The sequence below is a fragment of the Oncorhynchus keta genome, chromosome 24, assembly GCF_023373465.1.
Source record: "Oncorhynchus keta strain PuntledgeMale-10-30-2019 chromosome 24, Oket_V2, whole genome shotgun sequence".
In the NCBI taxonomy this organism is placed as follows: Eukaryota; Metazoa; Chordata; class Actinopteri; order Salmoniformes; family Salmonidae; genus Oncorhynchus; species Oncorhynchus keta.
The window spans coordinates 43,433,592-43,450,206 of NC_068444.1; the positions used below are offsets into that span (position 1 = coordinate 43,433,592).

Sequence of the window (16,615 nt, forward strand, 5' to 3'; positions counted from 1 at the left end):
CTACATTATTCATCTCATATGTATACGTATATACTGTACTCTATATCATCTACTGCATCTTTATGTAATACATGTATCACTAGCCACTTTAACTATGCCACTTTGTTTACATACTCATCTCATATTTTTATACTGTACTCGATACCATCTACTGTATCTTGCCTATGCCGCTCTGTACCATCAATCATTCATATATCTTTATGTACATATTCTTTATAGTTTTACCACATCGACTATTTTCAACACATTGCACACACTTTTTTTTGTTGTGATTTACATCTGACTCCAGCAGGGTAGGGTGCACTATTTTAAATGATTAATTTACATTTTTGAATTTCTCCGTAGTTCTTTGGTCATACTGACTTCAAACACGGTTCAGAATGTCCACTCACTGGGCCTACACATTGCACCACCTTCAGTTTGTCCATTTCCACCTCACAAGATTTTGCATTCATTTTTCAAACTTTAAAATGTCAATAGCACCTTTGTCATGTGACCTACTGACTTCAAAAAAGATTCAGAATGTCCACTGACTGCCCTTATAGTCAGTGGACTATAGTTATTCCATTGTACTGGATGTAATACATATTAGTATTTCACATACATTCATAAGTGCAATACTTTTTTATGACATACTGTGAAAAAGTCTCTTGGCTGCAGGCTCTGTCACATTCAGACATGCGCAGAGCAGACTGAAAGGGGAAGGGTAGCTCTTAACTTGAACTACAGGGGTTCTCTGTAAAGAGAGAGTAATCCTAAAGGCACAGCCACACCCCTTGCCTTTCAATTGGCACCCTGGTATTGGTATTCTCTCCTGATTGGCCTCCGTGGTGCTTAGTCAATGGGAACTGTGTTGCCAGCCCCATCATGAAGTTGTTACACAGTCTGGCAGTCTGACTAAAGTGCCAGAGGTATGAGGACAGACATCCTCCTCTGTATTTATGGGAATAAATATTTTCTAACACTTTGCATCCTATTCTAGTTAGAAGACACAATGCATCAATGCAAAAATAAAATAAAAATAAAAAAAGAATTACTGTCCGTGAGTAATCTCAACCTTGTGGGTCTGTGGGTGTTTGGGCCAATAAAGTGCCAACTCAATTCTACCACTGACTAGTCTCTCATGCCCCTATGAACGGGGACACAGGGCAAGTTTTTAATCTAAACCAGGCCTTCTTTACTGGAGTTCACTAACCCCTAATCGGGGCTCTTTTCTTGACACACAGTAGCAGTTTACCAGATAAGAAGTGAAGAAGATCAAAAAGTAGATTGTAAGGGTGTATTACATCCTGTGCTGGCCCCATTGTCATATCCATTCTGGACTCTGAGTAGTAAAATCATAGCTGAAAAATACCTCTATGTGTTTACTGTATGTGGGAATGTCTTATGTCCGTCCTACATGTAGTGTTGGTATATGGAATATTCCTCATCTATATATATCATAAATTGCTATTGCAAATAGAAGTATTATGTTCAACAACTGACATGTTCATATATTAGTTTGACAAACACACTTTAACACACTTTGGCGGTTACAATTAATTATCTTATGTCATAGACTGTCATCTGTGATAGCACTTTCTTTAAGCACGTACTGATGAAACTGTCACTTAATATTTTTTTCTTAAAGTCTAAACGCTCTACAGGGTTGGATACTATATGCTACTTTTATATTTTTTATACTAAACATGTCTGGTAATGACATTTAATTCAAAGTAAATGTAAATTCTTTATTTTGATGTAGTTGTGTGGGACAGCCATATGTTCAGTTCATGCCTATGATTTCAGAGGTCAACAAAGCCAACAACTGCTTAATTTTTGTCTCTGATAAAGAACCTGGATGTGGCCCAAAGACTGACTGGGTTAGTAACTTTATTTAACATGTTTATAATCTTTTGACAATTTATGATATAACACAATGTATGGCTAATTCGTCATACTGCGTTGATATTTTATATGATATATAACGTGTTACGCTTTGTTTTGCTAACAGTGGTTCCATGTGCTGTGCCTAGGAATGAAGACAAGAGTTCATGAAGACAACAGAGCACAAACTGGAAGGGCAGTCTTTGTTGTTGAAAATATATGCTGTACCCCATCCACACTGAAGAGGCTCTGACATGTACATCAACCAGGGATAAAGAGAAAGTTAACACAGTGAAATGTTGTGTCTGTTGACATGTTGGAAAAGATGAAAGGTCTACAATTTCTGTTTAATTTGTCCAATATTCCATTTTTATTCATTGATTTACTGGGCACCATTACTATGGTTACATGTTCAGTATATGTATTGACCAGCAAACCTACTGCAGCCCACCTTACGAGCTCACTCTCCATCCCTGCTTTGGACAATTAATAGCATGACTCTCGTACTCTGCCCTTTTCCTGTTTGGTTGATATTAACGACGAAAGGAGATATTATCTGTCTCTCTCCTATTCTGTACCGCTGTTAAATAACGTGGGAAAAAAACAAAAAAAATATGGAAAATAAGTACTTAGAACTACCAATTATTGTAGATAAATATTAATGAAAAGGGTAAACTGGACAAACTAAATGACAAACTTAAGGATGTGCAATGTGTAGGCCCACTGATTGGACATTCTGGACCTTGTTTGAAGTCAGTAGGTCACATGACTAGGGAGCTAATGAAAAGTTTAAGTTTGAAAAATTAATCTAAAAACATGTGAGATGAAAATGGACAAATTAAAGGGTGTGCCCCGTGTAGGCCCAGTGACTGTACCTTCGGAACCTTGTTTGAGTCCTCCTTTTCTGCAGCAACCAGTGATCCGGGTCAACAGCACCAATGTAACAGTTTTGCTTCTGTCCCTCTCCTTGTCCCTACCTGGGCTCGAACCAGGGACCCTCTGCACACGTCAACAACTGACACCCTCGAAGCATCGTTACCTATCGCTCAACAAAAGCCACAGCCCTTGCAGAGCAAGGGGAACAACTATAGTACTTCAAGGTCTCAGAGCGAGTGCCATCACCGATTGAAACGCTAACTAGCTGGCACACCGCTAACTCGCTGGCCATTTCACACTGGTTACACTAGCATGTCAGTCCAACAATGATCATTTGAATATATTTTTAAGTTGTTGATTGTTACTTAGAAATATTTGTTCAAATTTAGCAGCATATTACCTTGGATTTTCAACACACAAATTAAGTATTATATAAACAAAAAAGTGAAGTAAAACCAGAAACCTTTTATTTGAAGTCAAAATCATTGATTTTCTTTTGCAATATTTACTAAGCCCGTGGGTCATTTTTTACAGTGATGATGGTCTTGTTAAGCTGCTGAAAATGTGACGGAATAAACAATGTAAGAACAAAATATCCAAGCCAGCATCATGGTCTGCGTAGGCACAGTGGTGTAAAAAGTTTTAGTGTGTGAATTAATATGAGGAGTAAATTTGAAGAATTCTTATACATCCCTTCAATGTCTGGTCTCTCAACGAGGAGTACTTTTGAAAGAGTGTACACACACCCATGTTATGGCGGGTATTGGGATACCTAAAACATAAGAGAAACATACAAGATAACATGTAGACTAACAATTACTTTTGTAATAACAATGGCATTGATTATGGGTGTTGATTATCATCAATTAAAGTTGAGTATGTGCTATGCAATCAGCTGCAGTGATAATTACAAGACAGTATGGAGGACAAAAACAGGGTAACAGAACACACAATAATCCCACTGTAAATTCATTCACTATTCAGTTAGTATTGGAAAGACAAAGAAATGGCACAGAACGCTATAATCACACTGCAATTACATCCAGAGACTTTATAGAGGCGAACCTTTTTGTAGATCCATAGAGGGCCTTACACATCGTCTTGATTTCGTCTGAAATACAGAGGACAGAACAGGCTGCCCCAATATACCAGCCTTAAATACATAAATTAGACACAAACACAACATAAAAAACATGAGCATTCATGACACTCTCGCTGTTTGTGTGTGCCTTACCTGTTTGTGGAGGTTGCTACATTTCTCTATTACAGCACCTAAACTCTCCACCACTTAACTGTCCAGGGTAAGACAGGGACCAAAGGGAGAAAGATGGAAAGAGATGTTGAAAGAGTGTATCATGGGTTGAACTATTTTTGTCAGGTTTTTACAACCCAGTTTCCTGGGTTGCAAGCTAAACATAACTTAGATGAAGTATTCTGAGGTTGATTTTCTCTATCAAAGCAGTCCGCCACAACACATCAGCCTGAAATACATCAATTAGACACATTCAACATGGGTAGTTGATAGACGTAACATCTGAATGTTTTCATTTTTACACGTTTAACATAACCTCGATTGCGTCCTCTCTCTGTGTGTGTTTTACCTTGTTTGTGGAGGCTGAGTTTCTCACAGCACCCAAACTATCTACAACTTAACTGGACAGGGGCAGGATAAACATTCAACGTTACTATGCTAAACAAAAAAAGTGGCAGGTAGCTTGCTAGCAGAGATGCAATGATGAGAGACAAGAACTACAATAAATAATGATTGAATAAATATCCAATAGGCCTACATAGGCATGAACTATTATGGTTGGCGAGTCCGAGCTAACCAAGGTAGTTGGTGATGCCTAGTTATATAAAAGGATAAGTACTTAAAAAAAAATAGTGACGTTTCCGTTGATGGCACACGACTGGAAGAACTGTCCATGGTCCTGGCTCTGGTTGGCGACGGCTAGTGCTCGCGTCTTTTTTTGCTGGCATGAAAGAGATCACATTTGTAAAATGATACACGCACTAGCGCCATTTACTCAGGAGTGCACTGCTGGTTCCAAAACCCCTCTTTTGAACAGGGTTATTCAAGGCATCCCTTATGTCTACAACGTTTAAAAAACGAACTGATAGCAGATTATGGGTTCTTAAATTAAATGTAAGGTTCCCTTAACCTGGATCCTACAGGAATCTAAAGGTTGATTACTTTAAATTATCCCGAAGGATTTTCACGGAAACGTTTATTTTTTAGGGTGTACAGTATACTAGGCTATAGACCTATTCCTAAAACGCCCATTAAGCGTTTGGTCAGTTTAATGATGTCTTTCGTTTCAATATTGTCTTTCGTTTCAATATTGGATTTGGAAACGAACCTAATGCAGAAAGTGGTTCTTGTCACTTAGATAGTTATGTACTCAAATAATGTATTTGTGATTCCATGGTGGAGCTCTTGCCCTTCAGCATACAGTGAGATTGACTAAATTTCTCAAGTCAGAAATAATTTACTTGTTCAACCACCTCATGTCAGATAATTATAAAATATTGTTTTATTTTTTGTTTTATAAGATGTTTCGTTTATGTAACACATTTTATTTTGAGTGCACTCCGCATTATGCATACACGGCGACATTTGATTGGAAATATTGATTTCTGACATACCTTCAAATGTGCATAACGACAATTCAGGAACGACATCAATAAAACAGAGAACCAACATTGAGAATATTGGTATTTCTCTCTCAATTCCTGCCACCACACCTTCCGTTTTCTAAAAACCGCATCCAGTGTCAAAATGGATAGGCTATTATAGCCTAACGTTACGATTTTTAGTTGGGTATTTAGGGGTCCGGTGGGTTGTTAGGGTTTTGGTGAATTCAGTTGTGGTAAAGGACGTTAAGATCCTCGTACACGGGCGTCCTGTCATGGTGTAATAAGTGCATGTCATGAAATGGCGGCGGCACGTTTTCAGAGTGCGCGGAACCGCTGCGCGCTCCCGATGTGCCGAACGCTAGTCCGTGGACAGCAGTAGCGCGCGAAGCAGACAGTCCAGAGTAGTGCATAGCATAGTGATAGTTCATGTCTGTGTCCGGCGACCCACACTCCTGTTGACTCACGGAAAAGTTGCCGTTGACGCACACAGGCGAGCTGTGATGGCCCCCATAGTCTGGGCTGTCGTACTCTGGGGAGATTGTCCCTGGGTAGACCGCGTCGCCGTAGCCGTAGTTATGGGTCCTCATATGCCGACTGGAGCCGGGTTGGCACTGAGGGCTAGACAGACGGGGACACTGGTAGGAGTAAGGGTGCACGGAGAAAGAGGAGTTGGGGACATGGAACCGGGCCCCGTCAGGACACTGCTCTGTCAAGAAGTTCCGAGAGTTTAGCTGCAGACAACCAGCTACTAGATTTGTGGTGGGCTGGGACAGGCCCTTGCACAGTGTCTGCACGTAGGATACTACATCTGGCCTTTTCCCATTGCGCAAGATCTCCCCGAGCGCCCAAATGTAATTCTTGGCCAGTCTCAGCGTCTCTATCTTTGAGAGCTTTTGCGTTTTGGAATAACAGGGGACTACTTTGCGCAAATTGTCCAGCGCAGAGTTCAAATCGTGCATACGCGTTCTCTCTCGTGCGTTGGCTTTTTGACGTCGCATCTTGGAGCGCTCAATTCGTGCTGGCGTCATCTTGCGTTTCTTTGGCCCGGGCTTTTCGGCTGTGTCTTCCCCCTCGTTCTCATCACCACAGTCCTCATCGTCGACGTCATCCCCAGCCATCTCGGACTGATCCCGGCTGCTTCCCTCTCTGGCGTGGCCGTCATCCAAGTCGTCGTCTTGCACGGGACCCATGTCTGCCTCCTTGGTTTTGGAGTCCTCGCCCTCGCTGTTCTCCACCCAACCCGAGAGCTTCTGGACATCCGGCAGAACCTCGCTGAATAGCCTTGTCAACATGGTGGCACTGGAAAACACATCACAAGACAGATGAGAACTCGAAGCAGTTTCAGACAGTGCATGGTCTTGGTGATAGGCGATGTCTTATCCAAAATGAGATGTATACCTATGTGTGCACTTCAGCCACGTTCCATAGGCCTCTAATAGAATAGGCGAATGTTCCTATAAGAACTTTAGACATCGTGTTAATTCATGAGTCTAAAATGACTTTGATTAGGCTATTCGTCAAGATAACAGGCTATTATTAAATATATGTTTTATCTTAGTAGGTGGTTGCTACAGAGGGGCGACAGACGGGACCATCTAAGCGCTTCCCTCAATTCTCCGTGCACGTGCCTTGGCGTGCAGTCTCACAGCAGGTTTTTCGGTGCTGGCCCTATGGGCTGGCTGATCATAAGGTCCCATGGGGCACATTGTGCGGAGAGTAGACTCCCCCCACACACACACCATTTCTGGCCACATTCCAACACAGGCATAATAAATTGTGGACTAATTTTAGAATATACCCTACCCATAAATTAAAAGAAATGTCTGATAATATTCACAATTTACTTCGTTATTTGCATCGAATAATAACCGATTCTACGCATGTGTGAATGGCCTAAATGGTTATGCCAATTTGACATGACAGATTTGCTGTCTTTTCCTCCCTTTCCCCTTCAACAATTAGCAGGCAGCCACAGCAGAACTAAGTCTTCAGTCTATATTTTTGTAGGTTATCTGGATTTGGAAAAAGAGGATAAAATCATCCCTGGACAACTATGTTTACAGTAACATGCTGACCAGAACGCTCTCGCGCGTGCATCATCATCATCATCATCATCATCATCATCATGCGCATGTTGATTGTGTCCTTCTACACCAGACAGGATTAGGACACACAGGTTTAAATATCAAAACGAACTCTGAACAAACTATATTAATTTGGGGACAGGTCAAGAAGCAAACATTTATGGAAATTTAGCTCGCTATCTTGCTGTTGCTAGCTAATTTGTCCTGGGATATAAACATTAGGTTGTTATTTTACCTGAAATGCACAAGGTCCTCTACTCCGACAATTAATCCACAGATAAAAGGGTAAACCGAGTTTGTTTCTAGTAATCTCTCCTCCTTCAGGCTTCTTCATTGGACGTTATATGGCAGTGTTGTTTTCCTGGGGCCCAGAGTTTTTCCTGATCTGGTAGTTTACCTAACCAACTTTGGACCCTCATTGAGACATTTGATTTACTTCCATATAAACAGCTCCTCCCGGTGTTATAGCCTACCGACGTTTTCAGTCACAATTACCACATGTAATGATTTGCATGGTATTGTTCAAAATTAACCCTGGTTTGTTGTAATGTTGGCCTACTGTAGCTTACTTTAATATTGTATGACAGGGTTAATCTTTCATTTCGGATAGGCTAACGTTACTTAATGACATGCTGTTATAGCAAGTCTGTATTTGGTCTTGAAGCTCAAATGTAATGCGTGTAGCCTACAGACAAGAATATAAAACCAATAATTGTCTGCTTGTGAATTGTTGCATTATTCAAGAGTTGTATATGGTTCGGTTGTAATATACAAGAGTTTAATATGTTTATAAGAAACGTTTGTCATTGAATAGTTTGTGCTTTCTGGCTAGTGGTATTTACTGTCATATTCATGGTCAATTTGAGCTACTGACCAAGAATGTCGCGTTGCCAGCCACAACGAAGGTAAGGCAAGGATGTAATGTGAATTGAAAAGTAGAATTCTCTTCCGCTACCACTCATTCTCCTTCATATCTTGTAGGGCCATAATGCTCTGACACAAAGACACATTTACCGTATCCCATGTGCTGCTTAGTACGATTTCCTTTTGATTTGATTTTAGGTTCAGTCAAATGAAGTCTGTCCCTTAAATGGCTCCATTTCAAAAGGAGATACGATTTCAGGGTCTTTTAAAATAAAGTCCCAACCCTCTCTCAAAGGAAACGACTAAGCTCCATCGATAAGCCTCCGATATGAATAGAATAATGCATGTGGATTTTTTAGTGGACCTCTAATGCATGTCAAATTGATCGTTAAAGGCTTTCTTATTAAATGTAGTTGTCCGCGCTGTGCATGGAATCAATCCCTTCCCGTGTTCGCGACACATGATAGCGCGGATAAAGAGCGTGGAGCAGGATTCAATTATGTCTTTGACTCTGTCACTCTTGATATGCGATAAAACAACGAGGGTTGAACAATATCATTTCATTCATGCGCAATATACGCTGTAGCCTAGTTTCTCTAAAGAGCAATCTTGTGAAATAACACATGTTCCATTCAACCTTTGTATAAATTCTCTCGTTGGTGTTAGTTCCATAAATTCGTTGAGGGCCACCCAAAAAATGTAAACCTACCGCCGTCTTGGAGCTGGGTGAGAGGCGAAAGCGCATTTGTTTAGACCATCTCCGGGTGGCCAGTCCAAGTCCACACCGCTCCTGCATGGACACTTCAATTGGTGCGGCTGAAGTCAAGCTCGCTGCGCTATCCCTACCCCAACTACGCAGATACAGTAGTGCGGTATACTCTACCAGGGCTGGGTGGGTTACATACAAGCTATGATGCAAGGCCATATGGCTGACACATCATTGGCAAGAGTCATGACATGAGCGCGGGTGATTGACATGCGCCCGCATTCACAGAGAGTGCCTTCTGGAGGGAAGAGGGACTCGCCATCTGTTACAGCCAGCCAGTAAGAGAGAGAAAGAGAGTAACAAAAACGGAGAGAGAACGAAATGTTCTCGTTTGATGTCGTTTTTATGACAAATTTCACTCCTATCAGAGCATAGGCCTAACAATGGACACCCATTTATGAATCTTTTTAGGCCTAGCTAGGTCATTCCTATTGTCTGGTGCTTTTTGGACCTCTTAACTTTTGAAAAATAAAGTATGTTTTTTGTTTTTGTATTCTATCAGAAAAAGGACACGTTTGATTTTCCGAAAAACAGTCAAGCTCAGGTGCATTTTCCAACCTGTTAGTGTATACTTCTAACAGGGTGGACATTTGGAGCCTAAACTAGCCATAGCGCTTGTGAGTGAGCCAGATTGAGCTAGAATAATGGGGACCACTTGAACAGGATTTTAACTTCTCTATCAAATATATTTTACCATTTAGTAATTGGGTTCATTTTCTTCATAATTTAGCTTAACAGGGTGGAAATATGAGTGGAGCACACAGACTACCATGAAACATTGTAAAATAAATACAACTGAGTGTATATATTTATGTTGCTTTGTACCGTTGTTTTCCCACCAAAGAAATTGTGACACTTCCTGAATGTGGTGTCATTGCAGGACTGCGTTGTTTTCTTAACGGAGAATTACAACAAAAGACATTGGTGGAAAGTTATTTCAGGGGCACACAGAACATCTAAAATAAAATAATAATAATAATAAATACAATAATTGTGAAAAACATGTCAATGAGAGAATTTTAACTATAAAATAATGGAGACAGATTTTAAATATTGTATTATGTTATGGCTTATATTATATTTCTCATGGAAGTTGATGAATAACATCTGGGGGACATGGCAAAAACACCTACATTACATCACATTTAAGTCATTTAGCAGACGCTCTTATCCAGACCTACATCCAGTGAATTGTTTTTTTGAAAATGTATCGACTTCCCTTCCAATATCCATATTTTTGTGTTTTTTTTAAGGACACCTGACCTTATAATTAAAGCCTAATTTTCTATTTAACACTAAATAAGTGATATTTCCCGGGAACAGAAAAGTCACATCACTACAGGAATGACCCAGCTATATATTTAGGCTATATTAACATAGATGTTATAAACTACATTACCAAAAGAATGTGGACATCGAACATCTCATTCCAAAATCATTCAAATGAATATGGGTTGGTCCCCCCGTTGCTGCTATAACAGCCTCCACTCTTCTGGGAAGTCTATACACTAGATGTTGCAACAATGCTGCGGGGACTTGCTTCCATTTAGGCACAAGAGCATTAGTGAGGTCAGGCAATGATGCTGGGCGATTAGGCCTGGTTCACAGTCGGCGTTCCAATTCACCCCAAAGTTGTTTGATGAGGTTGGGGTCAGGGCTCTGTGCAGGCCAGTCAAGTTCTTCCACATCGATCTCAACAAACCAAACAAACAAATTTCTGTGTGGACTTGGCTTTGTTGCCACAAAGTTGGAAGCACAGAATCATCTAGAATGTCATTGTATGCTGTAGCATTAAGATTTCCCGTCACTGGAACTAAGGGGCTTAGCAAGAACCATAAAAACAGCCCCAGACCATTATTCCTCCTCCTCCAAACTGTACAGTTGGCACTATGCATTGGGGCAGGTAGCGTTCTCCTGGCATCCGCCAAACCCAGATTAGTTCTTCGGAATGCCAGAAGGTGAAGCATAACTCCAGATAGCCTTGGATAGCCATAGTCTCTGATCCACCTCTATGCAGACGACACCATTCTGTATACTTCTGGCCCTTCTTTGGACACTTAACAACAACCCTCCAGGCAAGCTTCAATGCCATACAACTCTCCTTCCGTGGCCTCCAATTGCTCTTAAATACAAGTAAAACTAAATGCATGGTCTTCAACCGATCGCTGCCTGCACCTGCCCGCCTGTCCAACATCACTACTCTGGACGGCTCTGACTTAGAATACGTGGACAACTACAAATACCTAGGTGTCTGGTTAGACTGTAAACTCTCCTTCCAGACCCACATCAAACATCTCTAATCCAAAGTTAAATCTAGAATTTGCTTCCTATTTCACAACAAAGCATCCTTCTCTCATGCTGCCAAATATACCCTCGTAAAACTGAACAACCTACCGATCCTCGACTTCATCGATGTCATTTACAAAATAGCCTCCAATACCCTACTCAACAAATTGGATGCAGTCTATCACAGTGCAATCCGTTTTGTCACCAAAGCCCCATATACTACCCACCATTGTGACCTGTACGCTCTTGTTGGCTGGCCCTCGCTTCATACTCGTCGCCAAACCCACTGGCTCCATGTCATCTACAAGACCCTGCTAGGTAAAGTCCCCCCTTATCTCAGCTCGCTGGTCACCATAGCATCACCCACCTGTAGCACACGCTCCAGCAGGTAAATCTCTGGTCACCCCCAAAACCGATTCTTTCTTTGGCCGCCTCTCCTTCCAGTTCTCTGCTGCCAATGACTGGAATGAACTACAAAAATCTCTGAAACTCGAAACACTTATCTCCCTCACTAGCTTTAAGCACCAACTGTCAAAGCAGCTCACAGATTACTGCACCTGTACATAGCCCACCTATAATTTAGCCCAAACAACTACCTCTTTCCCTACTGTATTTATTTTATTTATCTCCTTTTCACCCCATTATTTTTCTTTCTACTTTGCACATTCTTCCACTGCAAATCTACCATTCCAGTGTTTTACTTGCTATATTGTATTTACTTTGCCACCATGGCCTTTTTTTGCCTTTACCTCCCTTATCTCACCTCACTTGCTCACATCGTATATAGACTTATTTTTCTACTGTATTATTGACTGTATGTTTGTTTTACTCCATGTGTAACTGTGTCGTTTTATGTGTCAAACTGCTTTGCTTTATCTTGGCCAGGTCGCAATTGTAAATGAGAACTTGTTCTCAACTTGCCTACCTGGTTAAATAAAGGTTAAATAAATAAATTAAATTAAAAAACGCGTTTCCACTGCTCCAGAGTCCAATGGAGGCGAGCTTTACACCACGCCAGCCGAGACCATGGAAACCCATTTCACGAAGCTCCCGACGAACAGTTATTGTGCTGACATTGCTTCCAGAAGCAGTTTGGAACTCGGAGGTGAGTGTTGCATTCGAGGACAGATTATTTTTACTCACTACGAGCTTCAGCACACAGCAGTCCCGTTCTGTGTGATTGTGTGGCCTACCACTTCGTGGCTGAGCCGTTGTTGTTCCTAGACGTTTCCATTTCAAAATAACAGCACTTATAGTTGACCGAATTTGACGAACTGACTTGTTGGAAAGGTGGCATCCTATGATGGTGCCACGTTAAAAATCACTGAGCTCTTCAGTAAGGCTATTCGGCTACTGCTAATGTTTATCTATGGAGATTACATGGCTGATTTTATACAGTTGTCAGCAACGGGTGTGGCTGAAATAGCCAAATCCACTAATTTGAAGGGGTGTCCACATACTTTTGTATATATAGTGTATATCACTTTCTTAGAGAAAATATATAATCAATGTGAATTCCACACCAAACCACAAAGCTAAGCACAAAGACTGCCAAGGTAAATTTGGCTAAATGAGTCATTTGAACAGAGATAATCAGGGCTGTGCTCTGAGAGAGCCTCCTAGATTAGAGATGCCCACATGCCTGGCAGGGCTAGTGGGCAGGATACTGATGGGTGGCAGGACAATGTGGAATCAGAGGGGCAAAAGAAGAGATAGAGAGGCACATGTTAAGGAATATGTATTGCGAATAAGCTTCAATAGCCACATTCTTAATACTTGTCCAAACCCTGAATTTCGGCAGGAAATGGAAATGGGGAGACCCAGGTGCCCAATATGTGCCAGCATGAATATGGGTCGTGAGTTTCATGTCATTGAATATAAATGTCACAAGCTGAATCAAATTATATTTTGGTTGTTAATTTGATTGATATAAACTGTATTTGATTAGGCAAGTCAATTAAGAACAAATTCTTTTTTTCAATGACAGCCTACCTAGGAACAGTGGGTTAACTGCCTTGTTCAGGGGCAGAACAACAGATTTTTACCTTGTCAGCTCGGGGCGTTCGATCTAGCAACCTTACAGCCACTAGGCTACCCATCGCCCTCTATTTAGTTTAGCAAATAAGTATTTGGAAATTGACAAGTGATTAAAATATGCATTTGTTTAAGATATTAAGACCTATATTGGCGCATTCGTCCGTTGCCATGGATTTGCATAATGCATTGTTGCATCCAACCAATCTGTGACCGTCGAGGCGTCAGATCTCGCCAACTAGCTAGCTAAAAAGAGATCTGGGGCCTTGTATCTGCTGGAACACATTTCTGTAGCCTAATACAAGCTTGTGTTCATCATGGTAGAAACAATTTGCTTAAATCATTAGTAAACTATATTGAAAAGCAATATACTTTGTACATGTTCGACTTGGGAAAGCAGTTAGCGATTGCCCTTACTGATTAAGATTTTACGCACAGGAGGGGGGGCCCAGACTATGCTTCGCACCCATGGGGGTGAAAGCTAAGCTCTGCCCCTGGACTGAATGCAACAATAGCTGTATTTAAATGGTATAATATTAGCTGGACCATATGGTAATAGCCATGGCCTATATACCTTTGATGATAGTATGATACAGAGCATGAGACAGAAGAAGCGTCAGTGCAGGACACTCAGGTATGCTTATATTGATTGACATTAAACCTTTTCAAAGGAAATAATAAGAATGACAAAACTATCTGGCCTAAAGCAATTGACAGTCTCAGATACAGGGTTTCAGGTCCACAACACTGCTGGTTTTCAATCTTCTCCTCTATTCTGGGACTAATACAGGGCTAAATGGGGAAACCTGGGCTGCGTTCAGTACATTTTTACGTTCTGGAACCTTTAATTGAATGGAAACGGTGCTTTACTGAACGACCAGTTGAAAAACAGGGAGGGGGTTGGGGTTGTGGAACGCTGTCAGCCCACTGCCCTTTAAATATGTCACTCTTTGCTTCAAGAAACACCTCGCACACACCCACCAAACGGTGGCAAACGTACCTCAAAATCTGTTCAAGAACTTTTTGGGGAAACGTGTTGTTCAGTACAAACCGTTCTGCAACTTAGCAAACGTTCAAGCGAACGGAACGCACCTCAGGTGAGTGGGCTCTCCCAGCCAATCAATGACATTCAATCAATTAAGAAAACCAGCAATACTGCAGACCGCAAGGCTCGCAGGCAAAAAAAGGAAGAGAAAAACCTGTGCACAGCAGTGTGTCTAGATCCAGTTGCTGGTTTTGGCATTATTGTGAAATTATTTTTGCTATACATTACAGGCAAGATGGAAGCATTTTAGATAGCTTTTAATTTAAGGTACTAGCAATAACAAAGTTGTGGGTTCAACTCCCACCCATGCTATTTCTGCTGGTTGTTGTTGCGGGGGAAAAGTGGCTGCCCAAAAGCGGATTACTCTGCGGCTGCCGGCTATAGGATACTCTTTCTTGGAATAGATACTTTATTGTGCATTTGAGGAACAGAAATGTGTCTTCTGCCTAACTCATACACACATGGAATGGCAAAGGGTCAGCCATGGAGCACAGTGCCACGGGATGGAGAGCAGTTTTATAGGGCTTAAGTGTCTTGCTCCAGGCCACGACAGCAGGTACCTGGGATCAGAGACCAGCAGCCATCAGGTTCCCACAGTTCCGTTTTTATGCCCTGCCCGAGCTCGAAACAGCAACATTCCATCTACCAATCTGCACCTCTTGGCAAGTGGTTCTTAATATTTTCATTTTCCAAGGTCCTTCTAAAATGCTTTCAGAAAATCTACATCAGAGATAACATGTATATATGCAAATTGTGATTGATATTCATTGTCAACACTCAAAATATGAAAATTAACATTGTTTTAAATATTTTAATTCCAGATAAACAGTACTCTCTTATTAAATGTAAGATATTTTGTCCTTACTGCAGCTATTTTCTGTTTGTATGTTTTCTTCCTAAAAGCTCTGAGGCCCTCCTGGGTTCCTAGCCCCACTGGTTGAGAACCTCACCTGCTACCCCATTATCAACAACCCTAAATTAAGATATGTTGTCCTATGTGCCCTTACAGCGTGTGGCTCTGTTTCTGTTCCCTCATAAGGGGTTGAAGTTGGTTAAATACATTAAAGTGTGTTTTACAAGGTGGAATGTGCCAGTGAGTCTATCAATCAGCACCTTTGAGCACTACTCTGTATGATGCATGGCTGACATCTAGTGGTCGTGAATAGGTACTGTAGTAGTATGCCAACACCTAAATCATTTCGAGTCTCTTTTTTTCAACTGCAATAAGACTGTTTGATACGACCACCATTGGCAATTTTAGCTTATAAATCTTGGTGGGGCAAACTCCACCAATGTTTTTTTAGATGCATGCATCTAAACAATACATTAAATGCAATTTAACAGCAACAAACGGTGTCTACAAACTGTTATGGCCTCCATGACGCTGTCCCGACAGCAGAGCTTCCCTTTCAGCAGCATGGAGGGAAAACTTACCAGTTAAGTTGACTGAGAACACATTCTCATTTACAGCAACGACCTGGGGAATAGTTACAGGGGAGAGGAGGGGGATGAATGAGCCAATTGTAAACTGGGGATTATTAGGTGACCATGATGGCTTGAGGGCCAGATTGGGAATTTAGCCAGGACACTGGGGTTAACACCCCTACTCTTACAATAACTGCCATGGGATCTTTAATGACCTCAGAGAGTCAGGACTCCCATTTAACATCCCACCCCAAAGATGGCATCCTACACAGGGCAGTGTGACTTGGGTCAAAAGTTTCAGGTAGCCTTCCACAAGCTTCCCACAATAAGTTGGGTGAATTCTGGCCCATTCCTCCTGACAGAGCTGGTGTAACTGAAGCAGGTTTGCGGGCCTCCTTGCTCGCACACGCTTTTTAGTTCTGCCCTTAAATTTTCTATAGGAGGTCAGGGCTTTGTGATGGCCACTCCAATACCTTGACTTTGTTGTCCTTAAGCCATTTTGCCACAACTTTGGAAGTATTCTTGGGGTCATTGTCCATTTGGAAGACCCATTTGCAACCAAGCTTTAACTTCCTGACTGATATCTTGATATGTTGCTTCAATATCTCTACATAATTTTCCTAAATGATGCCATCTATTTTGTGAAGTCCCCCAGTGCACCAGTCCCTCCTGCAGCAAAGCACCCCCATAACATGATTCTGCCACCTCCGTGCTTCACGGTTGGGATGGTGT

The 16,615-nt window shown here is 41.5% G+C and overlaps 1 protein-coding gene across 6 annotated transcripts; it reads right to left on the reverse strand.

The window, feature by feature from the left end:
- Window positions 1-3,187: 3,187 nt before the first annotated feature.
- On the reverse strand, window positions 3,188-9,185 carry LOC118357587 (neurogenic differentiation factor 2-like). Of its 6 annotated transcripts, none has more exons than XM_052478373.1 (5): window positions 9,037-9,185; window positions 5,844-6,678; window positions 3,977-4,034; window positions 3,808-3,853; window positions 3,188-3,514 (listed from the first exon to the last, which is right to left on the reverse strand). In XM_052478373.1, the coding sequence occupies exons 2-3, from the start codon at window positions 6,669-6,671 to the stop codon at window positions 3,993-3,995; spliced, it is 870 nt and encodes a 289-aa protein (XP_052334333.1). In that variant the 5' UTR covers window positions 6,672-6,678; window positions 9,037-9,185; the 3' UTR covers window positions 3,188-3,514; window positions 3,808-3,853; window positions 3,977-3,992. The 6 variants fall into 6 exon arrangements, with proteins under 6 accessions (XP_052334333.1, XP_052334331.1, XP_052334332.1 ...); XM_052478371.1 differs by having other exon boundaries at window positions 3,808-3,877; XM_052478372.1 differs by having other exon boundaries at window positions 3,808-3,895.
- Between the last annotated feature and the right edge of the window lie 7,430 nt (window positions 9,186-16,615).